Source organism: Centroberyx gerrardi, chromosome 3 (genome assembly GCF_048128805.1).
Source record: "Centroberyx gerrardi isolate f3 chromosome 3, fCenGer3.hap1.cur.20231027, whole genome shotgun sequence".
Lineage (NCBI taxonomy): Eukaryota > Metazoa > Chordata > Actinopteri > Beryciformes > Berycidae > Centroberyx > Centroberyx gerrardi.
Window position 1 is genome coordinate 5,600,994 of NC_135999.1, and position 18,936 is coordinate 5,619,929.

The window sequence follows — 18,936 nt, forward strand, 5'->3', positions numbered from 1 at the left end:
ACTCAAAAGAAACAGCCTAACCATCCTAAAATAGTTTTATTTGGTCCCCCAAACACATTTATATTGTTTTTATTGCTTTATATTGTTGTTTATAATGAACTAGGTATGCAGTCAGCCAACGTGAAGCCAGCAGAACAATGGAACAACAATAGGAATAATTTATTTAAAAAAATTATAAGTTATTTACATGAACGTCTTTGTAGTTAATTTACTCATACGTTTTTGAGAGAGCGAGAGCTCTTCTTTGCTCTGCAAGTATGCGGAAGTATGTCATGGAAGCTGATTGGAGGATATCTGAGTATAAATTGTACGTCATTTCCATTTCCGGCCTCTTTTTTACCGTGAGGTACAGATCTCTACACGGCGTTGTCTCGTGGTGAGATAATAATTTGACAGTATAACGTGATATAATATGCTCAGACCGTCAGGACTAATGCGTTATGAAAGCTGACGACATGCCGTATGGAATGTGATAATTACTTTAGCTACTATAATCCGCGTTACTGTCGAAATATCTTTAAAAAGTGGACCCGGGCCCGGCGACTAGCCGTGCTCTGTGCTGTCATGTATGCACACAGCGAAGGCTAAGACTCGAGACCATCAGTAGTACAACCAGCAAGTTTGCAATACTAGTGCGACATTTATGAACACGGAGTGATTTGTAAAAACAGCAAAATTGATATGCCTATATCCGAAGAGACAGCTGTTTAACTGTTGAGTTTGTAATGTTGTGAATAGCTGGGTGGCGATAACGGATTAATTTGATTCAATAGGAATTGTGAATGTGTAAGAATGAAAGGGTTCACTCTCACTATTATATCCCTATGTACGTTGTACACAGTGATACAATTAAATACTAAAACGACAACAAATCTCCCCTCATTGCTGTGACAAAGTCTTATCAAAAGGTGGTCCATCACTTTCTGGGGTCTGACAAATGAACAACATTGAGAACCTCTGGAAAAAAATTCAGTAGCTCAGGTGTCACACGAGAGCCTTGTCTTTGATATTTCCCCTAACTGTGGATCATATCAGGGGCTCGGCAGTGTCACAGATGTCAGACCTTTTGTGACTGAAGGTTTGTTTCTGTCCCTTGGTTTCTTTCTTTCTCTCTCTTTCTCCTCTTCCAGCTCTCCCAATAAAGTCGTAACGCAGGGAAAGTGGTCACGATGTCCGGAGGTCTGGATGTGCTGCAGATGAAGGAGGAGGATGTGCTGAAGTTCCTGGCAGCAGGAACCCACCTGGGAGGGACCAACATGGACTTCCAGATGGAGCAGTACGTCTACAAGAGGAAGAGTGACGGTAAGTCGGAAAATACACTACAGACTTTCCTTTTGTCTCTAGTGCAGGTTTGTCTGTTATCCCTTGGTCTTTTTTGTCATTTTTAGTGCATTTACTCAGTGTAAGGTCAAATAGTTTTGAAAATGAATGCACTTGTATTATGTATATTAAGCATCTATATTTAGTGAATGTGAAGCTCTCAAGACAACGATTTGAAGTAACCTTATTCATATCATGCCCTAAACACAAAATGCGTAAAAGCGCTTCACAAAGTTAAAAGAAAAAGAAACTATTTGGAGACAAAAGACCAAGCACATTGCAATAGCAATGGATTCAGCTGACTCAACACTTTCAGGCACTTTCAAGGTTGTCTCACAGTCTAGGGCCCGCAAAAGCACAATCACCGTTTAGCTTGAGCAAAAGGGTGTCTACTGTTAAATGCACAACTTAAAATCTGTGTAGTAAATAGGTTGGCCCTCCTCTGCCAGGTGTGTACATCATCAACCTGAGGAAGACCTGGGAGAAGCTGCTCCTGGCGGCCAGGGCCATCGTGGCCATCGAGAACCCGGCCGACGTCTGTGTCATCTCCTCCAGGAACACCGGCCAGGTCAGAAAGCCACAGCTCTCAGAACCTGTTTTATGTATTATCAGGCCTCAGCAGTAACCACCGTTGTGTCTGGGGATAGACATTATAGCAAGCTGGCTTTGTCATTCTTTGAGATGATGTCTGTAGTAGGGTTCGACCGATATGGGTTGCTGATATTTCTTTCTTTCTATATCTTTAAATTTGACCATTTCATATTTTCATTATTGTGAAGGTGGAAAAGACCATCACAGGACACCAAAACTGAAACAGGTAACTGTGGGACACATTACTGCCTTTTTAAATGAAGAATTAATATACAAAAAACATAATTGAGCAGTTAAATGAATAAATGTGCAAAGAAAATAACATTTTTATTGCAGGTTTTACTGACTGTTTAAAAGACTCCAATATTTAACAAAAGGCAATATCAGCCTAATATATTGGCAAACCGATGTCAGTCTAACCCTAGAATGTAATACTGACAGGGGAAAAGGTAAAATATGCATATTGGTGGTGGGCTGCATGTTTGACTCATCACCCAAACAGCACACCATTAAAGCCTGGCACTGATGTCGGTGTTCAGGTGTCGGAAGTGTGCCAGAGTGAGCGGGCCGGGTTTTCGCTAACACCATGAGGGCTGCTGCCCCATGACTGGGGTTTGATAGTGACCTGAGCCACAAGTCTATGATAAACACTGATGGACAATACCAATTGTATGCCCTGTGGACATGAACTACACTGAAGTATTTGGAGCTTGTGCCCAAAACAGCTCTCCTGCTTTTGCGCTCTGTGTATTTATTGCATGTAACTCTTCTCCGTTCAGAGGGCTGTGCTGAAGTTTGCTTCCGCCACTGGTGCCACCACCTTCCACGGACGCTTCACCCCCGGAACCTTCACCAATCAGATCCAGGCGGCCTTCAGGGAGCCCCGCCTCCTGATTGTGACGGACCCCCGCGCCGACCACCAGCCGCTGACCGAGGCGTCCTATGTCAACATCCCCACCATCGCCCTGTGCAACACCGACTCCCCGCTCAGATACGTGGACATCGCCATCCCCTGCAACAACAAGGTAACACAATCTGAGCTCTGGTCTTGTTTGTAGAGTAGATAAACTATTTCAGTTGACCCACCCTGCTAAGTAAATAAAACAAGCAAATGACTCGGACTGTCTTTGTGCCTTTGTGCGCAAAAAGACAGTGAGCATTGTGCTAAACATTGAGCACACCATTAAAGCCTGGCACTGATATGTCGGTGTTAAGGTGTCGGAAGTGTGCCAGAGTGAGCGGGCCGGGTTTTCGCTAACACCATGAGGGCTGCTGCCCCATGACTGGGGTTTGATAGTGACCTGAGCCACACTTAAACAATACATATTCGTTACTAATCCAATATTCATCCAGCCTAATTAGAATGTTTTTTTTTATAGTATGTTAATACAGTGTCTTTTTGTGGGTCTAATTACACCGCCATTGAATACCATAATCTTTGCACTGTTTATGTTGCCTTGTTTCCTCAAAGCAAATGGCAGCCTGTTTCCATGTGGAGCGCACAATGCATTGACTCGGGTTACTTAGACAATTGTATTGACTTCAATGAGTCAGCAGATTCTTTAGTGACTGGTGTGTGCACACATACAGATACTCAGGCAGGTTGGGATGTTTACTGGTTTCTCTTACAGAAAAAACGTAGTTGAGAGATGCTCGAATAAAAGCTAAAGGTACTTTCTTGCTTTACCCTGTGTGCTGTAATGAGAGAATGGAGCAGGTGAATAAAGGTGGCTGCCTCCATGTGTGGCTTAATTACCTGTCACATAGTCTGCAGCTTCCAGACAGTTTGGAAGTGCTGGGTGTGCGTTGAACTCTGGGATGGCAAAAATGCTGTGGAGAAAATAACCCAAACCTCTCTGCGTGTCCAGGGTCACCACTCTGTGGGTCTGATGTGGTGGATGTTGGCCAGGGAGGTGCTGAGGATGAGGGGCACCATCTCCAGGGAGCACCCCTGGGAGGTCATGCCCGATCTCTACTTCTACAGAGACCCTGAGGAGGTGAGGGGTGCAAACACATATGCACACACTGAAGATTTCTCAGGCTAATGCAGATGTTGAAATTCAAGGAGCAACATTTATCTGTCACTGTAGACCTTGCATCAATTTAACCTGAAATTTGAAAATGTCTCCCATGTAAATTAACATCATAGACTTGGATAGGCATACATGTGATTTCTGTGGATATGAGACAATGCCATGGTATGTATGTGCTAGGGCTTTATGTCTGGCCCTAGCAAATCACATGTCCCCCTGTCCATACCTGAAAGACGAAGTGATATAATATATAAAATAAGGATGTAGGGTGCATAGCTGCCAAATGTCCTCTTCAGTAAGGGCTTGGTCAGTAGCTGGGTGAGTCTTTCTCCAAGGGATGAGTGGCGCTGTCACCTGTACTTAACTTCATTCTGTGATGGCACATGTTTCAGCAAACACAGCTCCTGTTCAGTTCAGTCATACATTTTGTATTGATGTAAAAATATTAATATTTATTGAATTTCTTAATATAAGGCAAAATATTCACAAAGAAGAATCCAGCCTTTCCTTGCTTATATTACTTGGTCAAGAGCCAGTGAATGTGAGAGGACATAGTGAGTCTGGCTAGTTTTTAAAGTACATATATAAATTGTAGGCAGTTTCTAACATGCTAGTCCAGTAGGAAAAGCTGCAACACAACTGTTCTTTTGTGGTACCGGGAATCACACCCCAAATTTTGAAATAAATGTCTTTGTACATGAATTTCTAACATGGGCCATGTTCTGCCTCAGATCGAGAAGGAGGAGCAGGCAGCGGCTGAGAAGGCTGTTGGCAAGGAGGAGTTCCAGGGTGAGTGGACCGCCCCCGCGGCCGACTTTGTCCAGCCTGAGGTGGCCGACTGGTCCGAGGGCGTCCAGGTGCCCTCTGTGCCCATCCAGCAGTTCCCAGCTCCCGTTGAGGGTAAGACTTGTGGGCTAGTTTAGCAGTCTATTGTACATGTAAATCAGTAGTGTTTCCTTTATCTTTATTATCGCATTGATAGGTGGGGTCTTTTTGGGTTTTGGTTCTATGTCTCCTTGTTCTAGTTTTGTTTCTAGTGCAGGTTATAATTCTACGTTTTATTTCAACTTCTGGGTTTGTCAGGCTGTGGTGGATATTTTTATTGGTGTAATGGCCCACTGCTGAATCAATACTGGAGAAACACTGAGTAGTAGATAATGTAGCGATAAACAGTTATGTACTCTAGATATGCTAGAACACACAAGAGTGTTTCTCACCATTCAGAGAGATGTTATGGTGAATTAGAGTGGGCACATTTGCAGTAGAGTATAATTGTACTGATGTCTAACTTCTGATCCTCATCCAGCAGGTGCAGCTAAGGCTCCTGCTGAGGGCTTTACTGGTACGTAATGTTATTTTGAAATCATAGTTCAAAGTATGAATGGATGATGTTGGATGCCCTTTTTACTTGATGAAGACATGTTTTTCCACATATTGAGATGGGACCCAAGACAATTTTTAGTTTTATGTGTATTGACCGTATGTAGTTGAATTGTTACCATGGACTTCTATTGAGTGGTAGGATCACACCCATCTGGTCTGCCATTGCTCCTCGACTAGTTTTAATATCATGCTATCAGGTCATTATTTGTATCATGTGAGTAGTTATGCTATTGTATTAACTCATAGTTGTTGTTAGAAGATGAATGTAAAAGCTTTGGTATGATGTAATAAAATGAAATGTGTCTCACTGTGTATCCTCTCCCTCCCACAGAGGACTGGAGTGCCCAGACTGCCACTGAAGACTGGTCCGCAGCTCCCACTGCCCAGGCTTCTGACTGGGGCGGTGCTACCTCTGACTGGTCCTAATCCATTCATAAACACATGTGAAACCTACAGCAATGAGCTGAGAACTCAATAAAGTTGGCTGATTGTTTTAAAAACTTGTCTTTGTTCTTTTTTTTAATTGGTCTTAACTGAATGTTTTTTCTTCTTCTGAGCATCAAAGTTTTTAGATGTTTTATGATTGGGACTATCTTCATGTACCTAATGGTAAATGGCGTTTTTTGTTTGTGTGTGATGCTTTCCAGCAATGTACTCCAAATGAACTTTGAAAGCATGTCAAACAGGGTGCATTTACAACTGAAACCAATATGACCAGATTCAGTGACTTTAATTGTGCAGGTACTCATTTGAGTTGTTTCCTTTGTCAAAACCGCTTGTGCTGATGTATGAAATTCCTTGCCTACGTGCTTGAAAAGGTGTCACCCCAGATGGGACTCGAACCCACAATCCCTGGCTTAGGAGGCCAGTGCCTTATCCATTAGGCCACTGGGGCATTTGTGGCCCTGTAGTGGGGAACTATGCAATTTGAAACACAGAAACCCAAAAGCTTCATATGACCTAAGGTGTGATTATCTGTCTCAACACACTTATAATTATTTATTCTATGGTTTGATTATTTATTTCCAATGTTACAATTTCAAAATAATTTCAAAACATGTTTTATCTGCAGAGACCAACGCAGCCATCCATCTGTGCTCCGTTGCTAGGCAACAGAGAGTAACTCCGCGTCAGGAAGCTCCGTCAAGCTTCACACAACAGGCCGAAACTGTTTCCGATTAGCCGCCAAGCACGTCTTCATTACAAAATAAATGTCTCGCGAGCGTGTTGCTACAGAATTATACTGCAATATTGTTGTGCCCAATTTATTTCCTCTTTAGTTGGCACCCGACACTCGAGTCATCACATCTTAAAGGAAGAAACATAATGTGTGCTGAAATGATGTACTGTCGTGTAGATGGTCTAGACTTTGCATTTGCCTTAATTTTGAAAATAACGGACCGGACGTTGTTATCCACGCTGCTGCTGGGAAACTATCGGCTACAAACTGATACAAAGCAAAATCCTGTATTAGCTAGTTTACTACTCAGCTTGTTAGATTAATGTTATATTAGAACGGTCGTGGTAGTCCTTGTGTCATAAAATGTTAATTTAATTGGGTATGGTATCTGTCCGGTTTCAATGAAAGCTGGCAGTGGCTCCGTTAGTTAACACCTAACGTTAGCCAGTTAGCAGAAATTTTTAACGTGTTTTCATAGGTGCACCCAACGTTACCTTGGATAGAGGTAAACAAGCCGCCCAGTCTTACCTGCATTCGAGAAAGACTTCGGCTCTGACATGGTGAGTGTAGCAAAGAGCTTTGGACAGGAAAGTTACACCAGATACGGTTATAGAAACTCATTGCATCAGTTTTGTTGCAGCCAGCTGACTAGCCTGCAAACTTCGTTCATTCCACATTATCTCATTCAGTCATTGTCACTGTGTTTCAATACCAAGCAGCCAAGTGGCATAATGTTTTCTTAAAAGCCAGGTGCTGGCTATCGGCAGTCTCATACAGTTCTTTTACAGTGTTTCTTTTGCCCCCCGCCCCCACAAAGTCTTGTCATGTCAAATCTAATTTCGGTTTTATACCTTGACAGATCCTGTCTCGTGTGAAGCCAGCCGTGGGAGGAGAGGCACCAGCAAGTGTCAGTGAGAAGAAGAAGAAAAACAAGACAAAGAAGATTCCCCGCCTGGAGGAATACCTGCAACTGAGAGACTATCTGGGAGCCTTGACATTGTTAGAGGTACACACACACACACACACACACACACACACACTCCTCTCTGGCCCTTTCTGTTGCATTGCAGTACATTCCAGGACTAATAGCAGATCCACATCTAGCAGATTGCTTCAGGGAAAACCCACAAACTCTAATAATAATAATAACAATGTGGTGATATGTCACTGATGCCCCGAAGGGAAATTCTCTTTTCGCTCGTCCCCCTCCACAGGGGGGTCAGAGGTCAGGGTCAGCTACAGTCCAGCACCAATAGAGCCGGTACGGATACAGGGTCTTGTCATCCCCTGTACCTTTGACTCATAATTGGACTTTTTGACTTCCTTAGTCATGTCTTACAGTATACACTGTAGAATGCTGAGCCACAGAAATGCCTCAAACTGTCTTTCCCAAAACAGGAGTCAAGCCTGGGTTAGCTGGATGAATCATGATCAGATCACATGGGAGTTTTGTTGCTATTGCAGTGTTTCCTTTAACGTCATTGCATTTACAATTGCAATTACAATTGCAATTACAACACAACTGATGGTATACCATGATTTAAATACCAAACAAGAGCAAAATGGGGTGGTTTGGTGGTCCTACAAACTTCAGTGGAGTTTTGACTGACATGGGGGTGAGTAGAAACTGACCGAATTTTAATTTTGGGGTGAACTATTCCTTTAAACTGCAACACCTACTGGAAATGATCCTAGAATGGGCCCAGTTGCGAACCGATATGTTTCAGAACCAAACATTCCCCCCCACCCCCCACACTGAAGTGTTGCTGCTGCTGATGTGTTGCTGTGTCCCCACCAGTTCCAGAGAGATATTGGAGAGCGAGAGGAGCATGCAGACCTCTGGATTGGCTACTGCGCCTTTCACTTGGGAGATTACAAGAGAGCTATGGAGGTAGTTATTCTTGTCTATGTGTGTGTGTGTGTGTGTGTGTGTGTGTGTGTGTCTGCATGAGTGTGCGTAGCTGGGTGTAGAAGAAACGGCACACATGCAGAAAGGATTTACTGTGTAAATAACATATATACTATTCTACATGTATTATTTACATAACCAATGTCCCCAATTAGCTTGATTTTCCATATTTTTTCCTGCCTTTTGCGTGGTTCCGGTCACACCCACAATGTTTCCTTATCATGTTATGACAGGAGTACAAGTCTCTGACCACGCAGGCTGAATGTCCTGCAGATGTGTGGGTCTACCTGGCCTGTACCTTGTTTTTCCTGGGGCTCTACAGAGAGGCTGAGGAGGCTGCATCTAAAGGTAGGCATCATACCTGTGGAAAAACTCAAAATGTTGTTACTCAAATCACCCTTCCCTTCGGTTATTATGTAATACCTTTTTTCAGAGCAACTTACAGTACTGTTCAGTCAGGTGTGCGGTTGTTGGGAGCCACGTTATGATGCTAACAAATCCTGCCTCTTCTTCTCATGTTTTGCTGTTTAACTCCCATTTGGCGTCTCTTGTTCTCTGTAGCTCCAGTGTCTCCCCTCCAGAATCGTCTCCTCTTCCACTTGGCTCACAAGGTAGGAAAACCTCTAGTGTAATATATACCATATATACCATTACTTTTCCTCTCTACCACGACGCCATCACTTATCATACAGTTCGCTCCCTACGTCAGTTCAACTCATTCACAGACGTAAAGTACGTGGGTTCCTACTTCCTTCCTCTGTGTGTCTCAATCACAGAGATAAAGCTGATGATTGTTCAAGAAAAAAATCCCCAGTTGAGACGGGGCTTTTCAAATGTTTCTCAGTATTTCGTTTTTTTTACGCACAATTCCTGTTTATTTCTTATGGAGATTCAAGTTTTCCTGCGTTTCTACCATTCTTTTCAGCTTTTTTTGTGTCACCCTGATCACATCTCTACATATTCATTCATTGTCTGTTGTCTGTCCCGTCTGTGTCTCAGTTCAACGATGAGAAGAAGCTGATGGGTTTCCACCAGAACCTGGAGGACGTGACGGAGGACCAGCTGAGCCTGGCGTCCATCCACTACATGCGCTCCCACTACCAGGAGGCCATCGACATCTACAAACGCATTCTGCTGCAGAACAGGTCTGTCGTTATCTAAAATAGAGGGAAATACCTAAAAGAAAGAAACAGATGAGAGAAGAGTGTAACTCCCAAGAATGACATTCAAGTGCCATTGCAGTTTTTAGCTTCCTCTAAAAGCTGAAACATCTTTAGTGGCACAACGGATATGAAATAGGTTGATTTCACCACAGTTCTCTCAAAGATCGATCCACGCTTGTGTAGCATCTGTGGTCCCAGATGTGTAGTTTGATTTTTCATGAGGTGCTCAGCAGATCTGAGAACCCTCGCTGCAACCCTCTGCAGCTCTGAACACTCTTTCTGTTGAAGTGTTGTCTCACTTCAGTGGTTTTTTTTTTGTCTGACTGCCCACAGAAAAATGCAAAAATATCAAAACCTGAATATTGTCATGCAAGAATTTGCATATTTTCCTCAGCAACGACTTTTGAGTTCATCCCGCAATGCCAGCCCACGTTCCAACAGCCTTAGTGTCGTTCCTACATGTTGTTTTGTGTCAGTGAGTCCTCAACTGTCCATTGCTGTTTAAAACCCATCCCGCTGATGATGCTACCACACCTAAGCCTCTCAAAAAGCAGGAGGCACAAGTTCATTGGGTTGTAGACTTTCATCACATTCACACGTAATAGCTATATAATGCTACATACAAAGCATAATACTAGATACAAATGTTTATAATGCAGTTGAGGATCCATCTGGTTTGTGTGCTCTCACTACCAGCTATAAACCTTTACACTACACATGCTTCCTGCTCCAGAAAAAGACAAGGCAAGGCAAGGCAAACTTTATTTATATAGCACATTTCATACACAAGGCAAATACAATGTGCTTCACATAAAACAGAAAAAATACATACACACTCCTCCACTCCACAACTATTTAAAATGACATTAAAAAAGAAAGAAAGAAAGATATTGAGCAGTCACTCTCACACCGGTGACACCTCTGGTCAGCCAGTATCAAATTAAGTGTGCCTTACCCCTGAGGATATTCAAAGATAATCACCACCTAAAAGACCTCCCGGAAACACCGGAGCTTCTCAGAGTGACTCCCTCAATTTTTCCTCTCAAAAGGAAATAAATTTAGATGAGATCTCGAAGGATTCTTCGAAGGAGCCTAGAGTCTTTCCAGTGGTCTTACCCCACCCTATAGGCGGGCCCCACAGCCCCTATAGGACTTGTAAATGTTCCTTTAGAACAATACACAGATCATCTATTGATACATTTATAAACTTCAAGAAATCCTTCAATTCTCAATACAGGTTTGAGGATCCCATTAGAGCGGAGAAACTACTCACCAGAGTTCCTCTAGACTCCTGTTGGGATCCTGTTCGTGACGCCAATTGATGAATAATTTTGTATAAAATAGGTAAAACATAAATAAAATAAATAAAAGACGTAAATAAAGATAACACCTGTTACAGCCTGTTACCACCTGTTACAGCTGCTACATACAGATGATTTAGCAGAAGGCCACAGAGAAAAGGAATGTTTTGAGCCAACTTTTAAAAGAACTGACAGTGGGAGCACATCTCAGTGCTTCTGGAAGTTTATTCCAGTAATTGGGAGCATAATTACTAAAAGCAGCTTCACCAGATTTAATTTTCGCCCTGGGAACAACAGACTGGTCCCAGATGACCTCAGAGGTCTGGGTGGCTCATATCCTAGGAGCAGGTCAGAAGTGTATTTTGGAGCTAAGCCATTTAGCACTTTAGAACAAATCTACTGGGCTGTTGGTCTAAATTAAAGGAAAAATTAAACAATTAACCACTGTGAAAAAACTATTTGTGATGTATGTTGGATTACTGGGTCCATATTGTTGTATTTGTCTTTTTCCCGTGGATTGTTGGCAAAACATAGGCAACATAAAGTCACATCCAGATATTTCCAGTGCAGCTACAATGGAGTGTAATAGCAGAAAATGTTTCAGCGATCTAAAACATCAACGGTAAACAGCAGGTTTTGGTGTCAGTCCCTCAGAATCAAAGAGCAAGGGCTTCTTTCTAGACTCACTGTTCTGCACCAATGTTCAACAAAGCGAGTTCAGCATAGTCAGGCTATCTTTGCATTAGCCGGATTCACAAAACCAAACATTGGCAATGCTGGATAACCGGTCTCACCTAGCTGGTTATCATCTGGTTCTGTCAACCCAGGATTTACCTATCCAGCTATGAGCACGTTCACATGAAAGAGGCGGGGTTTGTAACAAACAGCCAATCACATGCAACATGGACAGACCCAGAGCAGCAGATTTAATATGAGATAAGATGAAACTATTGATCCCCGTGAGGAAATTAGGTCATTGCAGCAGCAAAAGTAATATGATTCAGCGGGGAAAATTAAATATCATATGAGCACACAACTAGAATATAAAAAGAAGCAATAAAAAAATGGTAGAAAATAATAAAAGAATCAAACAAAAACAATACACTATAAATAAATGTGGGATTATGTTAACATATGCTGCCGACAATTTCAATACGTAGTGGGTTGTAAAAGTGGGTACGGGAAAGAAATGGATAACATTTGTGTTGTTCTCTCAAAAAGAACAAACTGTTATGATGCATAAATATGAGCAATACAAAAACATTCTAACAGTGAAAGTAACAGTGCTGCTGCTGCCAAGGCCGGAGAGGATTGCTGGAGGAAAACTGCAGATAGTGTAAACGCGTCATTAAGACACAGTGTTCATTCTTCGCACTGATACAATATTGTGTCACGTCGAGGCTGTGAAAAGATTTCATATTCACAAAGTCGGCCTCGTGTTGCCCAGGGCTGCGGTGATGGAATACGAGTGCAGTCTGTTGCATTAATCACTGTCGGGAATCCTGCGAAACAATTTCAGCGCACTTAATATGCAACAGTAAATTTCATTCACTGTAAAGACCGTGCTTATCAATCACCTTTCTGGATTAAATACAAACACCAAGGCACTGCTGGATGTTCTTTCCCTTTTATTTTGTGCTGAACTTACTGCTGGAGCTCTTTCCTGGCGCTGGTGCAACACTTAAATGAAGTGAAATGAAGTGTGACCAGTAACTACAGCGTTTTGACATTTGCTATATTTGCTAAACACCCAGTGTCAGCTAGGTCTTTTTCCTGGGAAAAATCCTCCAGCACACAGTGAAGTGATGAAATGAGTGAAATGAATCTGGTCTTTTCAGAGAATTCCTGGCCCTGAAAGTGTACGTGGCTCTGTGTTACTACAAGCTGGACTACTACGACGTGTCCCAGGAGGTGCTGGCGGTCTACCTGCAGAGCATCCCCGACTCCACCATCGCCCTCAACCTCAAGGCCTGCAACCACTTCAGGCTCTACAACGGCAAGGCGGCCGAGGTACGCAGCGTCCCAGCTGATATTTTATTTATCCTTTACTGTGACAGAGAGACTCTCAGTCAGCCTGAAGTCTCTTGCAAGTGACACCTGTGTAGGAATTAGTCACTAAAAGGGTTTCAAGGGCAAAAAACAAAAACAAGTCACAGCTTACATCAAAGTCGCAATGAAATGAACAATGACTTTCTCACCTTGTTAACCAGTTTTTCCATGTCATACAGCTATTTAACAATACATGTCAAAAAATGAACATTTTTATTGTATTGCATTCATATTGTCATGTCAAAACCCCATTCCATTTTCCTCCTGGAGAACTGGTTGCTTCATCATACATCAGTAGGCGTACATAAAAATTCCAACCAATAATATCATCACAGATTTTTGAACAATCATTGTGACTTTAAATACAATGCAAATGGAAGCAATGGCACACGTTCTGACAACTTTAACCATTAGTGGGAACAGTTTTTTTTTAACTGTTTTTGTTGGATCTATGTACAGAATTTGTCCTTTACTGGAACTGTACTGCGTTTTTGTTGTTGTTGTTGTTGTTGTTTTTTTACCCTTTCATGCACAATTGATGGTCAGTATCCGCTTGCCCTTGTAATGTCTTTGGGAGGAGTTAAGCCGGCGGTGGGTTTGACTTAATGTGCGCCCCCTCTCTCAGGCGGAGTTGAAGAACCTAATCGACATCTCCTCCTGCTCCTTTGAGTTTGCTAAGGAGCTTATCCGACACAACCTGGTAAGCTCTTCACAAGCTCTAACAGTAACTCTGTGAGTGTGTGTGTGGTTGTGTGTGTGCGTGCGCGTTTGCATGCATGCATATACTAGTGACTCATATGCTACTTTTCCTCTTTCCTCCCTGCCTATCTCTGAATGTCTTCTTCTGTGTGTGTGTGTGTGTGTGTGTGTGTGTGTGTGTGCCCACTGTACGGCAGGTGGTGTTCCGTGGTGGGGAAGGGGCGCTGCAGGTGCTGCCTCCTCTGATCGATGTGATCCCAGAGGCCAGACTCAACCTGGTCATCTACTATCTCAGACAAGGTGTGGCCACAGCTTTGAAGCTTCCCTGACAAAAACATAGAGATTTGTATCTAAATACATCAAGAGTTTTATTCTGAAATGAGATATCCACTATTTGCTTAATCATGACTCCTACAAATGATTGCTTGCATAAAAGTGAATCTCATATTGAGACCTTTGCTTACAAATGCAATCACCTATACAAATATTAATTAATGGATCTGAGGTGACAGTATTCTTGTTAAACATACTGTGTGATCAGTTTAAAGTGAGCTGGAAATGATGCAACTGCTGCAGTATAATATATACAACCAGATGAGACCACCACAGCTTATATACTGTATGTATATAACAAGGTAGTGCCATTTCACACAATATTGAGAGGCACTTGATTTAGCTTGCTAAACCCTTTAACACCCTCAAAGGTGGAGATAATACTGGCAAGACTAGCTGAGTCAAATGCTCCTCTCCTTTATTTAATATTCTCAAATATCTCCGGGGGTGATTAAAAAAAAAAAGCAGACAACATGGGATTATTCCTTTTTCCTTTGCCCAGTCCTTATTCAGTCACATTTTGGATTCAGTGCCCTTGCTTTCATGTTGCAATGTTGTTACAAGTGTTGGGTTTTAGAAGAAACTAATACTCACACTCATTCTCATTTTACATTTCCAGATGACGTCCAGGAGGCTTACAACCTCATCAAAGACCTGGTGCCAACCACACCTCAGGTGATGATTCTACACGACCCTGGTGTTTAAAGCGATGTTTCCATGTGGTATCGTGTCACTTTTTTAGCACACACACCTCCATCAGAAACATCATTAGCTGCCCTGTGGATCTGGCATCACATGGGCAGTCAGGATAATTTCCAATGTGGAAGAACCGGTACATAGAATGAAATATTATCTGGGACTATGTCATGTTTGTGTTAGAAGTGAGATTCTTAGACCAGGTGACTGTATTTCACTTGTTGATGCCCTACCTACATGTGAAATATTGCTTTAAAATATTTTATCTTCCTGTGTATCAACATAATCAGGGAAGCCTCTCTCCTTTTCACCATTAATAGACTGGACAGAGAGCATATTAAGGTTTTCACTCTGATCATTTCTTATTTTCTCAGGAGTATATTTTGAAAGGAGTGGTAAATGCTGCACTGGGACAAGATATTGGATCGGTGAGTATTTCTGGTAAATGAGGAGTTACATGTAAACAAATATCAAGGCAGTGAATGTGCAGCTAATGTGTGTGTACTGTGCTTGTACCTTTCAGAGGGATCACCTGAAAATCGCTCAACAGTTCTTCCAGCTGGTTGGAGGCTCGGCCAGCGAATGCGGTAGATTGAATAGAAATCTGATCAGTTTCACCCTTGAAGGAAAAGTGTGTGTGTGTGTAACGGTGTTTTTGTCCTTTCAGATACTATCCCCGGCAGACAGTGCATGGCCTCCTGCTTCTTCCTCTTGAGACAGTTTGAAGATGTGCTCATATATCTCAACTCCGTCAAGGTTAGCTTTGCTCAGTGTGAGGCACACTATTGTACCGCAGATTCCAGTGGAGAGCTGCTGCAATATTACTTTGTTATGGTACGAGTGCGTAAGATGGGATTGAATAAAAAGACTCCCACACACTGGGTGAAAAGCACCACTTCAGATCACAAGTGGTGCTTGATAGATACTGTACATTTATGCAGGGGTATGTTTGTGTGTGTGTGTGTGTGTGTGTGTGTGTGTGTGGTTTTTTTCTTTCCCTGTGACTCGTTCTGGGTTTCTACTAACAAAAAACTGACAATTTATGTGCACTGTTTTTTTTTCTGGATATGTGGATACTCAACATCCTTGTGTAGGCTAGAGGACAGGATTTTCAAAATTGTGCTTTTCTGTTTTGCAGAGTTACTTCTATAACGACGATACGTTCAATTTCAACTATGCTCAGGCTAAAGCGGCGCTTGGTAACTACAAAGAGGCAGAAGAGGTACCATACATGAGTAAACATGAATAATTATGTTAAGTAATTATGATTATTAATTATTACTGATTAATTTGTAATGTCTGTTTCAGGTTTTTCTGCTGATTCAGAGTGAAAAGATCAAGAATGACTATGTTTACCTAAGCTGGCTGGCACGCTGCTGTAAGTAAGGCAATGTGATAGTAATTCTGCTACTAATAATATCTTTAATTGCAAAACCAAATATAGCTGCAAGCAGCCGTAAGGCAGCCGGGAATAGCTTAGCCATTTACTCATGAGGAAAATACTGGAAAAATGCAATCTGTTGGGCCTAAATAATGTCAGAGGAACTTGTAGATCATAACAATAGGCTGCACTGGCATTAGTGTATCAGAATAGTCTATTGGCATGAAAGATTTTGCATAGTAGTATTAGCAGGCATCATGCAATGAGCTATTACCATATTACCTATTGGCATAAGTAAAAATTATATACAGTAGAAAAATATCATACTGTAAATACAGCAACTTCTGGCAATCAAATGATTATTAAATCCAGTATTTATTTGTTTGCATCATTGATGAACACATGCCTCAGTCTGTCATAACTGCGTTTTGGCCCCTAACTGTTGCCACCCACTGGCCGACCCATGGCCCTGCCACTGAAGGCTTACTTGACAATGAGGACACAATTCAAATAATTGTCATAAATTCAATATTGAAGATAAATTCTGAAAATCACATCACTTTATATTAACAATTTTTGCAATTTTTGAAAATAGTTTTTACTAAGATTAGTCAAAGTATTAAGAAAATATAGACAAAAAATAATTTCATTTTTTGAGATATGATGAAACTGCATACAGGTCATCTACAATTTTCACTGAATATGTCATTTAAGTAATTATAAATAAAAGACAATCAGGAAAGCGATAAAATTTCCACACAAATCAAAACATGGCTACATAAGAATAAAACAAATAGGTAGAAAGTAACTATATAAATGCTGTATAAATGCTATATAAAAGTCTGTAAAAATGTGTTTTGAGAAATGGACAGTAAAGATCCGATCACCTTGATTCTTTAGACTTTGGGACGGATCACCGGTTTCACTTGGACTCATAGGGGGTTAAAAGGTCTGAGAAGGCCTAGCCATGCTGTAAAAGTAATCAGTAAAATCTTGAAATCAATTCTAAAACTAACAGGCAACCAGCGCAAAATTGGCAAAATAGGAGTAATATAATCCTGTCTGTTAGTTTTGGTTGACAGCCTCGCTGCGTTTGGACCAGCTGCAGACAGGCGAGATGTTTTTTTAGACGGAGGTGAAAAGAACTGCAGTTGTCTACACCAGATGCCGTAAAAGCATGGACAACTTTCTCAAGGTCAAGAAAACAAAAAATCCAAATCAAACATCGCTCCCAGATTTCTAGCTGCAGGCCTCTAAAGAATCCAGGGCCGCTCTTGCGCACCTCGACTTCACCTACTGCTACGCTCAACAGCTCTAAGAAATGGAAATATCCATTAAAAAGATTTTTCTTCTCTTGGCTTAATCCATATCCATAAAACAAGCCCGCAGGCCCTTAACATTTTCCAAATTTGGATCTGTAACACCGTAACACAGACTGAATGATGGATTAATGAGCGTTCCTCTTGTCCCTGTCAGACATAATGAACCAGAAGGGTCGGCTAGCCTGGGAGCTCTATCTGAAGATGGGCACCTCCTCCGATTCCTTCAGCCTGCTGCAGCTCGTTGCCAACGACTGCTACAAGGTGACGTCATCCTCTGCCTGCTGAGTCACATAGTATCACCTGCGCTGACCGCTCAAATGGAAACGCATGTGCAAATGCATTTCTGCCCTAAAACGCTTTTTGTGGACTTTGCTGCCACTGTTAAAAGTGAATGTCTTCATTTGTCTGTTCCTTGGTTAGAATACTCTAATTTATTCTGAGGGGAGGGGCTCTTCTGTCCTGAGGTACCAATTTAGTGGCTACTTGAGCTCAGATGTATCAAATATTTTCAGTATTTTTTTTAAAATATCGTGTAGAGCCTAGTTTGGTTATTCCAGAACTACTACTTCTCTTCTGAATCACCATATTATTATCCTACATGAGTGCATTTTAACTTTTCTATTAACATTGTTAAACGGTGTCATCACTCAACACACCCTCACTGCCCTCCTTGTCTTTTATGATGCAGCCACAGGTGCGGGCGGGTTTCACTAACATGCATAGTCCTGCTTTCAGTGGAGATAGAAAACTAATTTGCATAGGAATTGGTTTATTCCGTGCCTGAGAAACCGGCATGTTGCGTCCCAGTGCTCACGATTCCATCCCGCTGGTTTCAGATGGGCCAGTTCTACTATGCGGCTAAAGCGTTTGACGCACTGGAGAAACTGGACCCGGGCTCCAACTACTGGGAGGGCAAGAGAGGCGCCTGTGTCGGCGTCTTCCAGCTCATACTGGCAGGCAGGGAGTCCAAGTATGTTTGTCTCTCTGTCATATTTTGGGTCTCGGTTTTATTGGTGCACTTCTTTAAAAAGTTTTTCTTCATAGTTCCTTTTACTCCTTTGTGAAAATGATTAACGTCTGGACTCCATTAGAGCAGGGTGTGATGTCTAAATATAGGACACATGAAAGATGTTTTTGATCTCATGTTTTTTTGTTTCCTTGTTTGTTTGCTAGGGAGACACTTAAAGAGGTGGTGCCCCTGCTCCGAAACTCAGGAAACCCCCAGGTTGAATACATCATCAGAGCGCTGAGGAAGTGGGCCAAAGACAACAGAGTTCTCCTCTCATAGTAACCTCTGGCTGTGAACTTCAGCTTACTACACATCAACATTAGCTATATTATGCATTCGTCAGCAATTATTATAGTGCGTTTGGTCTTTTCACCTGGTTTGTTTTATGTATCTAATTATGTATGAATATCTATGCCAATTGAAACAAAGGAAGGTGAAGCTATTGTTTTATCGTAGCAAAGATGGAGCTATTTATTCTGTGCTCTACTGTGGTGTTTTGTATTGAAAAGGTGTCAATTTTGTATCATATTGAAATTCTGAAAGTATATTTGTATTGAAAACATGACT

At 41.9% G+C, this 18,936-nt stretch overlaps 2 protein-coding genes and 3 non-coding genes across 6 annotated transcripts; 4 read left to right on the plus strand and 1 right to left on the minus strand.

Annotated features, from left to right (window-relative positions):
- Positions 1–328: 328 nt before the first annotated feature.
- On the plus strand, positions 329–5,827 carry rpsa (ribosomal protein SA). 2 transcript variants are annotated; one of them, XM_071922538.2, is made up of 8 exons: positions 329–376; positions 1,131–1,302; positions 1,770–1,888; positions 2,691–2,936; positions 3,780–3,908; positions 4,676–4,844; positions 5,251–5,286; positions 5,659–5,827. In XM_071922538.2, exons 2-8 carry the CDS (start codon positions 1,170–1,172, stop codon positions 5,751–5,753), a joined length of 927 nt encoding a protein of 308 aa, XP_071778639.1. In that variant the 5' UTR covers positions 329–376; positions 1,131–1,169; the 3' UTR covers positions 5,754–5,827. The 2 variants fall into 2 exon arrangements, with proteins under 2 accessions (XP_071778639.1, XP_071778640.1); XM_071922539.2 differs by having other exon boundaries at positions 5,254–5,286.
- Positions 2,410–2,549, plus strand: LOC139929620 (small nucleolar RNA SNORA62/SNORA6 family). Its single transcript, XR_011785420.1, has one exon. It is a non-coding gene; the product is annotated as a small nucleolar RNA SNORA62/SNORA6 family (small nucleolar RNA).
- LOC139929621 (small nucleolar RNA SNORA62/SNORA6 family) lies at positions 3,084–3,225 on the plus strand. The gene has a single exon (XR_011785421.2). It is a non-coding gene; the product is annotated as a small nucleolar RNA SNORA62/SNORA6 family (small nucleolar RNA).
- A 322-nt stretch (positions 5,828–6,149) lies between the features above and the next one.
- trnar-ccu (transfer RNA arginine (anticodon CCU)) lies at positions 6,150–6,222 on the minus strand. Its single transcript has one exon. It is a non-coding gene; the product is annotated as a tRNA-Arg (tRNA).
- A 586-nt stretch (positions 6,223–6,808) lies between these two features.
- ift56 (intraflagellar transport 56) lies at positions 6,809–18,924 on the plus strand. The gene is made up of 18 exons (XM_071922553.2): positions 6,809–7,067; positions 7,367–7,513; positions 8,306–8,398; positions 8,650–8,764; positions 8,978–9,027; positions 9,416–9,561; positions 12,719–12,890; positions 13,555–13,629; positions 13,826–13,928; positions 14,581–14,636; positions 15,032–15,085; positions 15,181–15,244; positions 15,325–15,413; positions 15,796–15,879; positions 15,966–16,035; positions 17,515–17,621; positions 18,197–18,330; positions 18,534–18,924. The coding sequence occupies exons 1-18, from the start codon at positions 7,065–7,067 to the stop codon at positions 18,646–18,648; spliced, it is 1,677 nt and encodes a 558-aa protein (XP_071778654.1). The 5' UTR covers positions 6,809–7,064; the 3' UTR covers positions 18,649–18,924.
- The last annotated feature ends 12 nt before the right edge of the window (positions 18,925–18,936 follow it).

Excerpts from the sequence above, each read along its gene's own strand:
- ift56 (XM_071922553.2), top strand. Across the intron at positions 15,880-15,965 it reads ACTACAAAGAGGCAGAAGAG|GTTTTTCTGCTGATTCAGAG; the intron begins GTACCATACATG and ends TGTCTGTTTCAG. Across the intron at positions 17,622-18,196 it reads TTGCCAACGACTGCTACAAG|ATGGGCCAGTTCTACTATGC; the intron begins GTGACGTCATCC and ends CGCTGGTTTCAG.
- rpsa (XM_071922538.2), top strand. The coding sequence starts at position 1,170 with ATGTCCGGAGGTCTGGATGTGCTGCAGATGAAGGAGGAGGATGTGCTG. Across the intron at positions 2,937-3,779 it reads CCATCCCCTGCAACAACAAG|GGTCACCACTCTGTGGGTCT; the intron begins GTAACACAATCT and ends CTGCGTGTCCAG. Across the intron at positions 3,909-4,675 it reads TCTACAGAGACCCTGAGGAG|ATCGAGAAGGAGGAGCAGGC; the intron begins GTGAGGGGTGCA and ends GTTCTGCCTCAG.